At 38.1% G+C, this 14,917-nt stretch overlaps 1 protein-coding gene across 2 annotated transcripts in view; it reads right to left on the minus strand.

Annotated features, from left to right (window-relative positions):
- Positions 1–14,917, minus strand: part of LOC127452087 (collagen alpha-1(XI) chain-like) — a 91,398-nt gene that overhangs the window by 47,232 nt on the left and 29,249 nt on the right. The window contains exons 5-10 of one of the 2 annotated variants that reach the window (XM_051717265.1): positions 7,950–8,072; positions 5,182–5,661; positions 3,003–3,122; positions 2,775–2,900; positions 2,447–2,497; positions 2,315–2,356 (exon numbers count right to left, since the gene is read on the minus strand). In XM_051717265.1, coding sequence (XP_051573225.1) covers positions 2,315–2,356; positions 2,447–2,497; positions 2,775–2,900; positions 3,003–3,122; positions 5,182–5,661; positions 7,950–8,072 — 942 coding nt within the window. The remainder of the gene's footprint in view (positions 1–2,314; positions 2,357–2,446; positions 2,498–2,774; positions 2,901–3,002; positions 3,123–5,181; positions 5,662–7,949; positions 8,073–14,917) is intronic. The other variant, XM_051717266.1, reaches the window with a different exon arrangement.

Consider the following 14,917-nt stretch of genomic DNA (forward strand, 5'->3'; position numbering starts at 1 on the left):
AATGAGTTTGTTAGCTCTCACGTGGATGCACTGAGCAGGCTAGATACTGAGCCCTGAGGAGCAGAAAAGAACTGTCAAAAGACCTGCGTAACAAGGTAATGGAAATATATAAAGATGGAAAAGGATATAAAAAGATATCTAAAGCCTTGAAAATGCCAATCAGTACTGTTCAATCACTTATTACGAAGTGGAAAATTCGGGGATCTCTTGATACAAGGCCAAGGTCAGGTAGACCAAGAAAGATTTCAGCCACAACTGCCAGAAGAATTATTCAGGATACAAAGAAAAACCCACAGGTAACCTCATGAGAAATACAGGCTGCTCTGGAAAAGGACGTTGTGGTTGTTTCAAGGAGCACAATACGACGATACTTGAACAAAAATGAGCTGCATGGTCGAGTTGCCTGAAAGAAGCCAATGCCACAAAAAAGCCAGGTTACAATATGCCCGACAACACCTTGACACGCCTCACAGCTTCTGGTACACTGTAATTTGGAGTGATGAGGCCAAAATAGAGCTTTATGGTCACAACCATAAGCGCTATGTTTGGAGAGGGGTCAACAAGGCCTATAGTGAAAAGAATACCATCCCCACTGTGAAGCATGTTGGTGGCTCACTGATGTTTTGGGAGTGTGTGAGCTCTAAAGGCACAGGGAATCTTGTGAAAATTGATGGTAAGATGAATGCAGCATGTTATCAGAAAATACTGGCAGACAATTTGCATTCTTCTGCACGAAAGCTGCGCATGGGACGCTCTTGGACTTTCCAGCATGACAATGACCCTAAGCACAAGGCCAAGTTGACCCTCCAGTGGTTACAGCAGAAAAAGGTGAAGGTTCTGGAGTGGCCATCACAGTCTCCTGACCTTAATATCATCGAGCCACTCTGGGGAGATCTCAAACATGCGGTTCATGCAAGATGACCAAAGACTTTGTATGACCTGGAGGCATTTTGCCAAGACGAATGGGCAGCTATACCACCTGCAAGAATTTGGGGCCTCATAGACAACTATTACAAAAGACTGCACACTGTCATTGATGCTAAAGGGGGTAAAACACAGTATTAAGAATTAAGGGTATGCAGACTTTTGAACAGGGGTCATTTCATTTTTTTCTTTGTTGCCATGTTTTGTTTTATGATAGTAACATTCTGTTACAACCTACAGTTGAATATGAATCCCATAAGAAATAAAAGAAATGTGTTTTGCCTGCTCACTCATGTTTTCTTTAAAAATGGTACATACATTACCAATTCTCCAAGGGTATGCAAACTTTTGAGCACAGCTGTATGTATGACTATATATATATATATATATATATATATATATATATATATATATATATATATATATATATATATATATATATATATATATATACTGTATACAGTATATACATTCAATCTTTTTGTTTTTACATTTTGAAGGTGCAGCCCAAATTATATATATATATATATATATATATATATACACACACACACACACACACACACACACACACACACACTACCGGTCAAAAGTTTTGAAACACTTATTATTCTTTATTATAATTTTTTTTCTCACATTTTAGAATAATAGTAAAGTCAACAAAACTATGGAATAACATAAATGGAACTATGGGAATTATGTTGTGACAAAATCCAAAATAAATCAAAACTGTGTTATATTTTAGCATCTTCAAAGTAGTCACCCTTTGCCTAGAATTTGCAGACATGTACTCTTGACATTTTCTCAACCAACTTCTCGAGGTATCACCCTGGGATGCTTTTTAAACAGTATTGAAGGAGTTCCCATCTATGTTGGGCACTTATTGGCTGCTTTTCTTTATTATTTGGTCCAAGTTATAAATTTCAAAAATGTTTTATTTTTTATTTTTATTACATTTTAAATGTATAATGAAATAAATTAATATGGTGGCACAATTATATTTTTGTCTATAAAACTAATTTCAAACATTTAAGCATACGCCTTCAGATCAAAAGATTTTAAGATCATGAGAAACATTGCAGTCAAGTGTTTCAAAACTTTTGACCGGTAGTGTGTGTATATATATATGTTTTTTTTTTTTTGTTTGTTTGTTTGTTTGTTTGTTTGTTTAATCAGACACGCTTTCAGCCTGTGAAACATTTTGCACATTTGAGATTTGACATGTCTTTGCAGGATGGGTTTTGGACAGAGGCCGTGTAATTTAACAAATGAACAATTGCGGAAGTTAGCAAAACAACTTAAACAGCTAACAGCATCTTTAAGTCTGTTACCAAGAGTTGCAACTTTTTGGTGCCAGGTATTGTCAAATCTTTACAGCATTAAGACTTACTGGTGGTCCTGGTGGGCCAGGAGGTCCGTCAAAAAATGTGCCCTGATTAATATAAAATACATAAAGGAGCATTAGCAATAGCCAAAATGCATCAGTGTCTGCATAAGTTTAATTGTACTCTTCAGCACTCACTGGTTCAAGGACAGCTGGCTCTCCCTTTTGCCCTTTCTCAAATCTGCTGCCCTGAAAGAGAAAGAACAGGTAAAACATTAAGCTCCCTGTCACAATTGTTTGGGATAGAATCAGTGGTGTAGCAGTGTCTGAAGAGGTAAACATACTGTGAATTTATGAAAAAAGCCCGAATTTTTGTGTTTTTAAATTAATGTATGAGTTTCTAGTATGAAACAGCTATTTTCACCTTTTTTCCACATTGAAGTGTTCCTTGGACATGTTTTTTACTCCTTAATTGCGTGTATTTTAAGTCAATTGATTGTAGTTAGACACAGAGCAAAAAGTATACCTCTCCATTCCACGTGCCTGCTTTCTCCCTCTCTGCTTTGTCAAAGCGGTCCTCATAAACCTCATACTCTTCATACACCTGCTCAAAGCTGTCCGAGCCATTTTTAAAGTCATAATACTCAGTGAGCTATAAATGCACAAAACACATCAACAGCATAGTCAGGGTTATCACCTCAGAAACAGTCCCACTGTTTATAATCTGAGCTCAGGCATAAACCAGTGACCATACCTCGTACTCTGTGATATTGGGGCCAACCGTCACTGTGGAGACCAAAAGTTCATCTTGCTGATTGCTATAAAGGTCTTCACTAAACTCCTCGACCTCTGGTGTTTTAATCGGCCTCTCCTCCTGCACAACAGCACAGCAAAGTCAGATATAGCACGGTCATGGAAACTGCAACCATGGAGATCCTGGGCACAGACTTCTATTCTCCTCTAGTTTGGCATCTGAACCTTAGAAACACTAAGGCCCACACATATTGTACGTAATTATGAAAACTCAAATGCTTCTAGCCACACAATCTGGATTTAATTTGTTATTGAGATGCGTTCAATTCTCAACATTGCCGCTAGGGGGCGCTATAGCAGGTATTAGCGTAAACTGTCGTCTTCTACTGCCATCGCGGAGCAACAGTTTAAAGTGAACCTTGCTGAGCAAGTTAGTGAAAGTTAAACTGTCTACATTTTTATAGCTAGCTACCTGAAAAATAACAACTGCACAGACATTTAAAGGGAAATCTACCGCCCCCTTGAATATTGAGGTTTGTTATTTTCACAGTAATTCATGTAAAGTACATACTACAAGACAATACATGTATAACATGCAGACCAACAGTATTTTAAGCAAGTATTTGCAGATACAAGTGCTTGGCCAGCACTTTACTGTGATGGTAACAAACCTCGATAGTTACCTTAAAAAGTCTGTGCCATTAAAATGAATGTGATATTATTAATGTAAGTTGTTATAAATATATTGTCTTTAACTTAAAGGGATAGATCACACAAAAATGAAAATTCTCTCATCATTTACTCAACCTCATGCCATCCCAGATATGTATGACTTTCTTTCTTCTGCAGAACACAAACAAAGATTTAAGAAGAATATTTCAGCTCTGTAGGTCCATTCAATGCAAGTGAATGGTTATCAGAATTTTTAAACTCCTAAATGCGCATGAACGCAGCTGAAAAGTAATCCATAAAACTCCAGTGGTTAAACTGATATCTTCAGAAGGGATATGATAGTTGTGGGTGAGAAACAGATACATTTTTAAGTCTGTCATATTTTGAAATGCAACAACGAACAAATCTAAGCTTGCGTAGCTACATTAGAAGCGTACATGTACTTGCGTAGAGTATGTTTTTGGCCTAACTGTGCTCCAGATCTCCAGGTCACTGCTGAGTACAACAAATGTTAGCATAATGAGTTCACAGGCATGGGTTATAGAATCATTCTGGTTACAAAGCTGCCTTCAAGTCATAAATTAGATGATGGCTTGCTAAGATGGTGAGTGAGGGGTAGTACCTATTTAGGAGATTAATTAACAAAGGGTGATTTCAGCACAGAAGCCATTTATTCTGGTGGCAGCCATGACAGCATGAAGGGAAGGGTGAGCAAACTTGGCAAAATGATATTGGCATCTGAAGTTGACCTCAGCAAAAACAATATGATTCATAAAGGTAAAAACAACATCTATCAGACCTGTCATTGGTAAATGCATCAAAAAGATGCATGAAAATGGATTGATGCTAGAATAAGACTCATCTTGGGTTAGCCGTATTCATCATTGTGTCTTGGAGCACAACTTTTAATCAATAATGCATGCCAAGTAAACAGATAAAACTGCAATCTAAGGTTTGGTGGAACACTAGCTCTATGCTAAAACAAGAAAATGATATAAATAGTATCTCATACTCAACTTGTGACACAAATCAAACTGATCTTAGCTGGGTTTGCTGGTCTTGGCTGGTCTCCCAGCCTGGTCAGGCTCGTCTGGTTTGCTGGCTTAAGGGTTTAAGACCAGCTAGACCAGTTGAAGACCAGCTAGAACAGTTGAAGACCAGCTTGACTAGGTTGGGAGACCAACTAGACCAACCGACCTGGTTTCCAACTAACTTTTTTCAGCAGGGCAGTTTCACTATTGAAATTAGATATATATCCATATGCATTTATTATATCTAACAACTACTACTACAATATTAACAATTCCTTTGTGACCATGGTGACTCAGTTTCACTATGTTTCAGTGCACTAACATTACTGGGGATGTTAGAATGGCACAGGCTGGTTAGTACAATGGATGACTGGGAAGAGAAGATTTCGGTGGTTAAAATGAGTCAGTGATTGGTGAGGAGAACAATGGGGAGGCAGGAGGATGTATGGGCAACCACACTGGAATGCTATGATCTACCTCCACCTCCATCTTTGGGTAGTCAGGAAGTGCAGGGGGCGATGCAGTATGGTCGTTAAGATTTGACTCAGGAACCGCAGTGGGCAGTAAAGTGGGATCCTCCTGATAAGCATCAGGTTCATGAGTAGGCATGTCAGGTATGGAGTCCATCTTGTCAACAAATATCGCAGGAGTTTCTACAGGTAATTTGGGCTTCTCTGTTGTAGGGGGTGCTGGCTGCTCTGCTGTAGCTGGTGAAGTTCCACGTTGAGGTTCTTGGGCCAAATACTCCGGAAGCTTAGAAGACACCTCAAGAAAACCTTGTTCTAGAGCTTCTGCCTCCTTTTTCTTCTTCCGGGATTCTTTTTTGCCCCCTTTCTTAGACGACTTATCCCTCTTATTTTTGTTCTTTTTGCCCTTTCTGTCTTTTTTGGGGCGTTTCTTTGGTTCCTCTGGCTGATCTTTCTGCATGACTTCATCAAGGTTATGGATGGGAGTGGCCTTTTATAGATGGGAGAGGAGTCAAAGGTTGGGTGAGGCGTAGGTGAACAAAATTAAAAACTGTGAGACATTTGAGACAATCTGACAGTTGGAAAAGCAAAAATATAGAGGAGAGACATAAATTGTACTGACACTCAAGTATAACACAGGCAAATTCTGCATAATTTATCCATTATATAATGAATGTCGCTAACTGATTACACAAGAAAATGCATTATTCTCTTCGCAAATTAGGTCACAGTTCAAGTTGTTCACAGTTCAGATATGCGGTATTTTATCAGCTTACAATTCAAGTGGTCAGAGTTGAGCTGTTTTCTGAGCTATTATTAAAGGCCCTGAGTGAATGGACTTGATGAGGCCTGTCGGGGGGATGGGGTGGAGGGGGATAATATGAATAATTTGAAAACCAGACAAGGTGTTGAGATGCCAAATCGGCCAGAATAGAATCGGATCAGTATGAGCAGTGGTAATAGGTCAGCTATGTGAGCAATGCTGATGAATCCTGTCATTAGATTCTCAGCTGTAGTGAGAATGAGATAAAAGCCAATTGGCTCTGCCTTTCACCACACTTGCACACAACTGGGCCTGGGAGCTGCATGGTGAAATTATTGTTCCTGATGACCTTACATGCTCCTCCCAAAAGGCCACAGGAAAATGCTAACCCACTGACATGCTAACACACTGTGCTGACTCACCCACAAGTGCATGTTCAAAACACAAATTATCACAAAAACATGATCAAAATCTCCACAAAAAATTTCTCACATATTAAAAAGAAATCACCGCCTATCTATAAGGTCAGGCTGTTGATTTGAAAGACTATATATTTATGGGCCGTTCTTACAAGACGCAAGTCAGTCCACTCTGTGGTCATCTTGGGAACCCTCCCAGGCAATATGGATACAAGTGGTGTAGTACAGCTCCTATTTAAATGAATGGGGAAAGACCGAAATCTCCAAAACAAAATCAGGTACCAGATTTCAAATCAGCATTAAAATCTGACAACAATGGTCTCATAAATCATGACTCTTTAGTTTAGATCAAGGGGGGAAAAACCTGTATATTTCAGGCTGGTCCAGCTAATGCACAGGCACATACTCGAGTTAACTGACAGACAATGTCACGATCTAAAAGGTGATTGGCTCTTTTACCTTTAATGCGGGACTTGCTTTTCTACATCCGCTATATTGGTTGTTCAATTTTCTCCCATTCATTTCAATACAAGTGCTCTATCTTGGACTAAACAGACTCTGGTTCGTTCTTCACAGTCTTCATTAATTCGTTCTACAATATTTTACAATCACTGGTCTATGTACACATGCACTAGAGGAGCCTCTGTCTGTTACAGTGTTTTGCTGCATTTTTTAGATTCTATGTCAAATTAAAAACAGTACAACTTTTGTCTTGCAGTATAACATATCAATGCCAGTTTTATAACATTGGATTAATCAGATGAATATGGCGGAGCACAAAGAGGTGCCCAGGGTACATTTTACCACAAAAAGAAAAAAGAAAATAATTTTGCATTATTTTCAGGATAATTAAGCTAATTTTACCCACCAATTCTCATTACTGTAATGTGGAAAAAAAAGATGACCATACTGTATAAATGTTAGAATATTTACAGGTATACATCGTGGTAGCATTTGTTGTACTTTAATTTGGCTTCTATTTGACAATAAAGCAATGGGAGTAACAGGAGATATGGGAACAGGAAAAGAGACCCTGGCCGGACTAAAACATGCATCTCTGCAAGAGCACCACAGCTCGTATTTGCTACCACTGTGCCACAGCTCCAACTCATCCTAGCTTTTTGTTTATTAGCATTGAGCGCTTCTGGCCTCAGGCACAAACAACTTTATTCGTATGCATGCCTGTCCTGTTAATTGGCTTATAGAAATTAGTGCTCTGGGAGCGTAGCCCAAAAGAGCAAACAGATGTAAATGTGGACTTGTAAAGCCAAGGCATATAACCACACAGAAAATGTTGACAGTGGTCATCAGAAAAGAGACTGAGAGGAAAACATTTTTTGGTCTTTTATTAACCATTACAATTTATTATTGGCTAAAATATGAAGAGGAAAATAATACAGGAATAACTGAAATGAGTGGAATACTGAGGAGGAAAACAAAAAGTCATTTAGATGTCAAATTAAGCAGCTTTAGATGGCTGAAGAGAAGACAACAATGAAATACTGTTTTGAAATGTTTGCAACTGTATGGTCAGAAATGTGCAAATCATGTCTGTCTTATCAGTGAGGTCACTCCCAGGATAGAGGAAGCACTAACCTGTTCAGGGTCCAGGCTCTGGGCACTGTAGGGCAACGGGTTATCACAATTGGGAATGTAGTCTTGACAATAGTCAGCCGCAGCCTGAGGGTCATCCACAATCAGTAGCTGTTGAATCTCTCCCTGTAACACAAATATCACTCATATTACACATCTAAAAACAGACCTATTTTAAGGAACAGAACCTATAGTACACAATAAATCTCCAGGAGATGTTTTCTGATGTGGTCCATAAGACTTATGTGAGTTTATATGTGAGTGTGTGATGGATTAATTGCTCTGATACTAAACAAATGTCGCCAAGATGTCTATTGGATGTTTACGTTTTTATTTGGACAGTGTAAGTGTATGCTCTGCAATATGCAATATATCTGCAGTATATCTTCAATATGACGAGTTCCTTGATGCATCTTATAGCAACATTCAGCAGATGTTTTTGTTATTCATGATTCAGAATGTATTTCAGAATGTATGTGAATCTACTCTTTATAAATTGTTTATGAGATGTATACTCAGAAATATGATGCTTTCTAGATATATAGGCAGACAGACATACAGATTGATAGATGGATGGATGGATGGATGGATGGATAGAGACAGATGGACAGATGGATAGACTAGAAATATTAGAAAGACGGATGGATGGATGGATGGATGGATGGCTGGACTAGAAATATGTATGGATGGATGGATGGATGGATGGATGGATAGACAGAAGGATAGATGGATTCATGGATAGACAGATGGACAGACAGACAGACAGACAGACAGATGGATTCATGGACAGATGGACGGACGGATGGACGAACAGACAGACAGACAGATAGACAGACAGAAAGAAAGACAGACAGACAGACTGGATGGAAGGATGGATGGATGGACGGACCGACAGACAGACAGATGGATAGATGGATGGACGGATGGACAGACAGACAGACAGACAGACAGATGGGTGGATGGATGGATGGATGGATGGATGGATGCATGGATGAATGGATAGACAGATAGACAAACAGACAGAAAGACAGACAGAAGGGTGGACAGACAGATAGATAGATTGACTGGGTAATATTCACATTTACTGGTGTAATTCTTGTGATCAAAGTGAAACATAAAGAACACTATTTAATACTGTATACGCTGGGAGAACATACTGTAACAAAGCAACAAAAAAACAAAAAAAAAAACAATGAAAAACAACTTCTGTAACACTGATGAAATCAGGGGTAATAGCCGAATGTATACAGTAAACACAGAAAATAAGATATTTAAGAAAAATATCAAAATCATCAAGCATATTCAGGTTTAAAGCTGATTCCTTTCACTCATTAACAAGAGTTTATGCTTCAGGAAGAAAAAAATCTCTTTTCATTTCAAAATTTACCCCTAGTTTTTCTGGTTTCTGGGCCAAAAAAATATCCCAACCACACTTGACTACCTTTCACCCACACCTTGTTTGGACTCAACAGTTTTGAAGAACAGGCCTGAATATCTTTATTGCTAAGACACAGGAATATTCCGTTTCCTATCACTGAGCTCTACAGCCAGCATCGGCCCACTAAAAATTAAAGCTGCATTTTAATGGGTAGCAATGTTGTACCAGTCCCAGAACAAAGAATGGAGCACATGTAAAGAATGAGTCTACATTTCTCACTGAGCTGCACTCAAGATGGCATCTGTCCTATCAGCATGTTTAATGGGCTTTAAAATGCTGGAGTGAGTGAACATGCATGACTGAGATTGTATAGAACAGAGAGAACGAACAGTTCATACTCTAAAACAGGGGTACTCGACTTTGGAAAGCCGGGGGGCCGGAAAGCAGGATCCCTTTTAGCCTAGAGGGCCACACTCTTTTCATTATTATTATTATGAAAAGATATTTTAATTACTTTTTATATTAATGAGGTGAGCAGACTATGCTATATGCTATTTAATACATCATGGGCACATGTAATTAACACGAGTAAAATAAAACATTATATATAGGTATACTGTATAGCAAAATTCTTGCAAAAGTGTGGTTCTTTAAAAAAAAAAAAAAAAAACTGTGATACAATTATTATAATGATAAATAGGCCAATATGTTTTTTGTTTGTTAGCTTTAAAAGATCCTTATTTTTACAAGTAGGCCACATACTGCTACAGAATGCACCAGTCTAAAGAAATGACAATGTACAATTAAAATGTACATTTTGAGAAATGTCAACATCTTTGCCATATATAAAAAGATGATGATCAGTTCTGTTGTCAAAGATTGTCATGACACACTTGCCACGTAGTGAACACACACACACACACACACACACACACACACACACACACACACAAAACATTTATATCCAATACTACAGTAGCTCCAAAAGCACTTCAATGAGACATCATTATCCATTATACTCTTTTCAGAGTTATTTTAGGGAAGTTACACAAATTACTAAAAAATTAAGCATTTGAGAGAAGATGTCTCAACTCCGTTATTGCAGGATTAACTTTTTTCCCTGTTATTACTGTTCACGATGAGCATATATCTCTACTGAGTTCATTTTTCACCCGACACTCAATTGATTCGTGCTATGGCAGTGACAAGCAGGTGTGGAAGAGAGACTCGGTGCGTGCATGATTAAAGTGACTGAGAGCGCGCACAAACTGTTATCAATGCGTCTGCAGGCAGACTGACCCCGCATTTATGTTACATAAACTGGCTTATAATCAGATTTATATTTGCAGATTTGTAGTTTAATTTATTTATTTTTTTTAATGAATAAAAAATTAGTTTGCCGTTTCTTTTCTTCTATAACGGTTCAGAAGTTTATCAATATTGAGAATTACCTTAAATGCTCTATAAAATTGACACCTAAAAATTCATATACATTCCATAATTTTATGTCATGACAACATCACGCAGGCCCCAAATAAGATGGTTTGAGGCTGGATGCGGCCATGGCTCTAAAACATGTTTGGAGAAGTCAAATTCTTCCAAGGGGGACTCATCAAAAGTATCTTGCCAGCAAATCCGTGGGTGGAAGCACAAGAGGTCAAGAACGGACATTCCACACTGGCCCAAGATCCACACACACTCACTCGACAAAGTAGAATACAGCCAAACTACAGCATTTCTTACACTAATTTCACAGATGTTATCTTTAAAGGAAAATTAATCAGTATACCTGGCCAACTTAGTACACCGCACCGATCCATGCATTGAGCCAACTAAAATTAGAGTCTCCTTCCAAGACATGCTTGACAACTCAAGGACTCAATAAGCTAGTTAACACAGTTCTGTATATTCTGTATACAGCCACTTAAGACCAGTGGCCCAGACTTGCACTTGGGATTAATAGCTTTATCTGCATCTTAAAGTTCTATGTCTGCTATAAAACACAAACAACTGTCAGAAAGGCAAAAAACTAATTTCAGATATGGATAGTCTGCTCTTTGTTTTGTTTGTGTTTGTTCAGGTTCTCTGGCTCTTTAGCAATTTGTTGGAATCTGGAAGCAATAGATGCATTAGTCCAGCAGCATAGTCCCCAGACTCCTGAGCAGCTCTCCCACGCTGAGGGGTCTGGAATGGAACATTAGCTTTCTGGATTCCCCCAGATCTAGGGCCTGGGAACTGGCTTGAGATTGGGTCAAACTTTCACATCCCCCAGTGCCAGCCTCACCCTGGTCATGCTGACCAATGACCTAGATATAGATCAATCAGAACCATGAGCTTGAAAAAGAGGACCCAGAAAGAACAGCAAATGGAAAGAGTTAGTCATCGCAGTTGTTCTTGAGAGCACAAAGATGAAGGCAGAGTTTTTTTGTTTGTTTGTTTTTTATGGGCACAGGAGGTAGTGGAGATTTTTAATCACAGGACAGATGGAGATGTTATGCTGCACAAGTGTGGGAGTGTTGAAGGCAGGGGGTCAAACTTTGGCTGGCTAGCATGGGCAGTAAGCCCTTGCTGGTGGACGCTGTAACTACACCATTATGTGGGAAAAAAGAATCTTTCTCCAGTGACAGCCATTTAAAATGAACCATGCATTCTGATGAAAATAACATTTATACGAGCAACAAATAAACAGCAAATGCATCTCTAGCCTATATTATAGTACAGTGGATCTCAACCGGGGGGCTCAGCAAACTTCCAAAGGGGCCTCAAGATAACTTAAAATTATTTAAAATAATTATATTTATCATTTTCTTAATAGAAATGCTAGAATCCACTAAAATCAAGATATACAACATACAAATAATTATATTTTGATGTAATTCAGCAACTCCTTTTAATGACTGTAGTTGTCATTGTAGAACATACAGTTAGAGAAACTTCTGGAATCTCAAAATTAACCACGATTATTTATTTTAATTAATTGATACTACTGGTTTCAGTGATATCAAAAGTACCAGAGGAAATATTTTAGTATAAATGTAAGATATTAATATAAATATAGTATAAATATTCCAAGTTCAATACAAATGAAGTTTAATCGACAGCATTCTTTGCATAATGTTGATTACCACAAATATTAATTTCGACTTGTCTCTCCTTTTCTTAAAAAAAAAAAAAAGCCAAAAATCTGGGTTCCATTGAGGCACTTACAATGGAAGTGAATGGGGCCAATCTGTAAATGTTAAAATAGTCACAATTTCAAAAGTACAGCCACAAGACGTAAACAATATGTATGTTAACATGATTTTAGTTTGATAAAATCACTTACTAACCTTTTCTGTGTATATTATATTCATTTTTTTACATTGTTGCCATGATGATGTAACACTGTAAACCCTAAAACCATAAAATGTCAGAAAAAAATGACAATTTCAACAAATTTACACCTCAAATAAAAGTTTTTACTTAAGAATTCATTTAAATGCTTTTATAAAATTAATGATTTTAAAAACTAATGGGGCTATCAAAGTGGAATGGCACTTTGTCAAACATTTATCATGTCTGTGTGACAATAATAGGCTGAGTTTCAGTTCATTTTTGTGATGTGCTCCAGAAAGCAGTTTACGGAGATAGAGGCAGCAGAAAGTGCATCTTGTTTGTTTTCTGTATTTTACAAAAGCGTTTTGTTTTTATTGTGAATGGACACAAATAAAAGTAGACCATTTAAGTTTTGAATGATGCCTTCCTCTTATCTGTATGACCATAAATGACTGAGTAATTTAAGTCGTTGCCGTTGTTATAAGAAATTAAAACAAGTGATCGCGCCGGCACCTCCATCGACTCCAGAGGGTTAAACATAAAATAGACTTGTATTTTTCCCTGTCGGCTGCCTTTGACGTCACAGCTCGTACAGCTGCAGGATAGTCACTAGTGAAGGGCTTGGGACTGTGCATGTTGGGGTGCCATCAGCCATTTAAAGCTGACAGGGTGTAATTTTTCTGGGGCTTTAGATTAATTAGTCACATGGCATTTATGACTTGATTTGGTTTTAAAATGGTCCCAAATCTGAGTACCCATGACAAAAGTTAAACAGTAGTAAACATTGTAGTAAACAGGTTGCATACTTCCAGGAGGGGGTATGCACCAGTTGAGCAACTGTCACTGAGATGAATGGGAATGCAGCTGAATAACTCTACCCAGGAATATATATTATAGACTACCTTGGTTGCGAAAGATGCATAGCGAAGGAAAATCTCTTGCTCTTAACAGGATTTGATGAACAATGGGACGTAGTGATGGGTTGGATTTGGAGGTTTGTATGGAAGTATGAACTCGGGCACTTAAGGTATAACATTTCTGAAGGTGGGGTTTCGACAATAACAGCTGTGGGTGGGATAGGTTTGGGAAACCACATTATTGGATGGGAGGAGTTGGGGAGGGTTATTAAGTTATTGCAGAGGGAAGCTGGAACTGATGTGGCATGTGCTACATTGGAATTGGAGAAACATCTGGTTTCTGAGGTGAAAGCAGATAGAGGAAGCTTAAAAGTCCATTAGACTGACAATAGACTTCCATATGTGTGTCTCTGAGGATTCAACTGTGTAAAACCTCACTGGCCGGAAGGTTGGACTGATATCCTGGGGGTGTTAGGAGTGCAGCCCCTTCCCGTGCTCTCTGCCAAAGTCCAGCAGACATATGCCTGAGGATACAGCAGAGCACAGTGACTGGACTTCAAATCTAATGCATATCTGACTTTTAGCTAGAAGCATTTAGGCTATTCAGACAGTAGCAAAATCAACAATAGATTCGTCATGGAGTTGTAGTCAGATTAGAAATGGTTTAAGAATTAAAACCTAAAACAAACAAAATTCTTTGCAGAACATAATATAAACAGGAACAAAATCCCTTTCAATTGTTCCAGAGTAAAAACCATTTTGTTTTGGCTCAGAACAAGACAAAATGAAAAATATTTCATTTATAATTCCTGGTTACTGCATATTCATCAGAATATTACACAGACGCCCAGATAATCATATAGACACATGTAAAAACGCAAAACTCAACACACAATGAACAAAATACGCAAGGTTTATCAAACAGAAGCATCAAACTTCTGCCCTTTGACCCTGTGATTTGAAGATAAAGGAGACAGAAGTCTAAAAGTATGCTGATGCTGGGATAAACCAACACTGAAGAAATACTTCTTCTTTAGAAGAGTCCACAAAGTCTTCCATGCAGCATTTACACGTGAAATTTGAAGTCTGTAATCGCCACAAATGCAGTTATTTTAAAAAACAAATATTTTGTGGAGTGTGTTCAGTCAGACAGCACTAATTCAAACAGCTGAGTAGGTAAGTAGGGTGGTACTTCCAGGTATTCTTTAGAAACAAGCCTGGGCAGCACTTGTTTATTCCTCTCTGAGAATCCAAGACCACAATTTACTCTGCCTCAAACTATTCAATTAAACATGCTGCTGCTGCTTATTCCAAGTGAAGCTGATGCATAAACATTATATATGAATTGTGTATGACATTAAAATATGCTAATTTGAGAGCCACTGTGACCTCTCAAGAGAAATTTCTTGTTTGCTGTTTGT

The sequence above is a fragment of the Myxocyprinus asiaticus genome, chromosome 14 (assembly GCF_019703515.2).
Source record: "Myxocyprinus asiaticus isolate MX2 ecotype Aquarium Trade chromosome 14, UBuf_Myxa_2, whole genome shotgun sequence".
NCBI classification, from domain to species: domain Eukaryota; kingdom Metazoa; phylum Chordata; class Actinopteri; order Cypriniformes; family Catostomidae; genus Myxocyprinus; species Myxocyprinus asiaticus.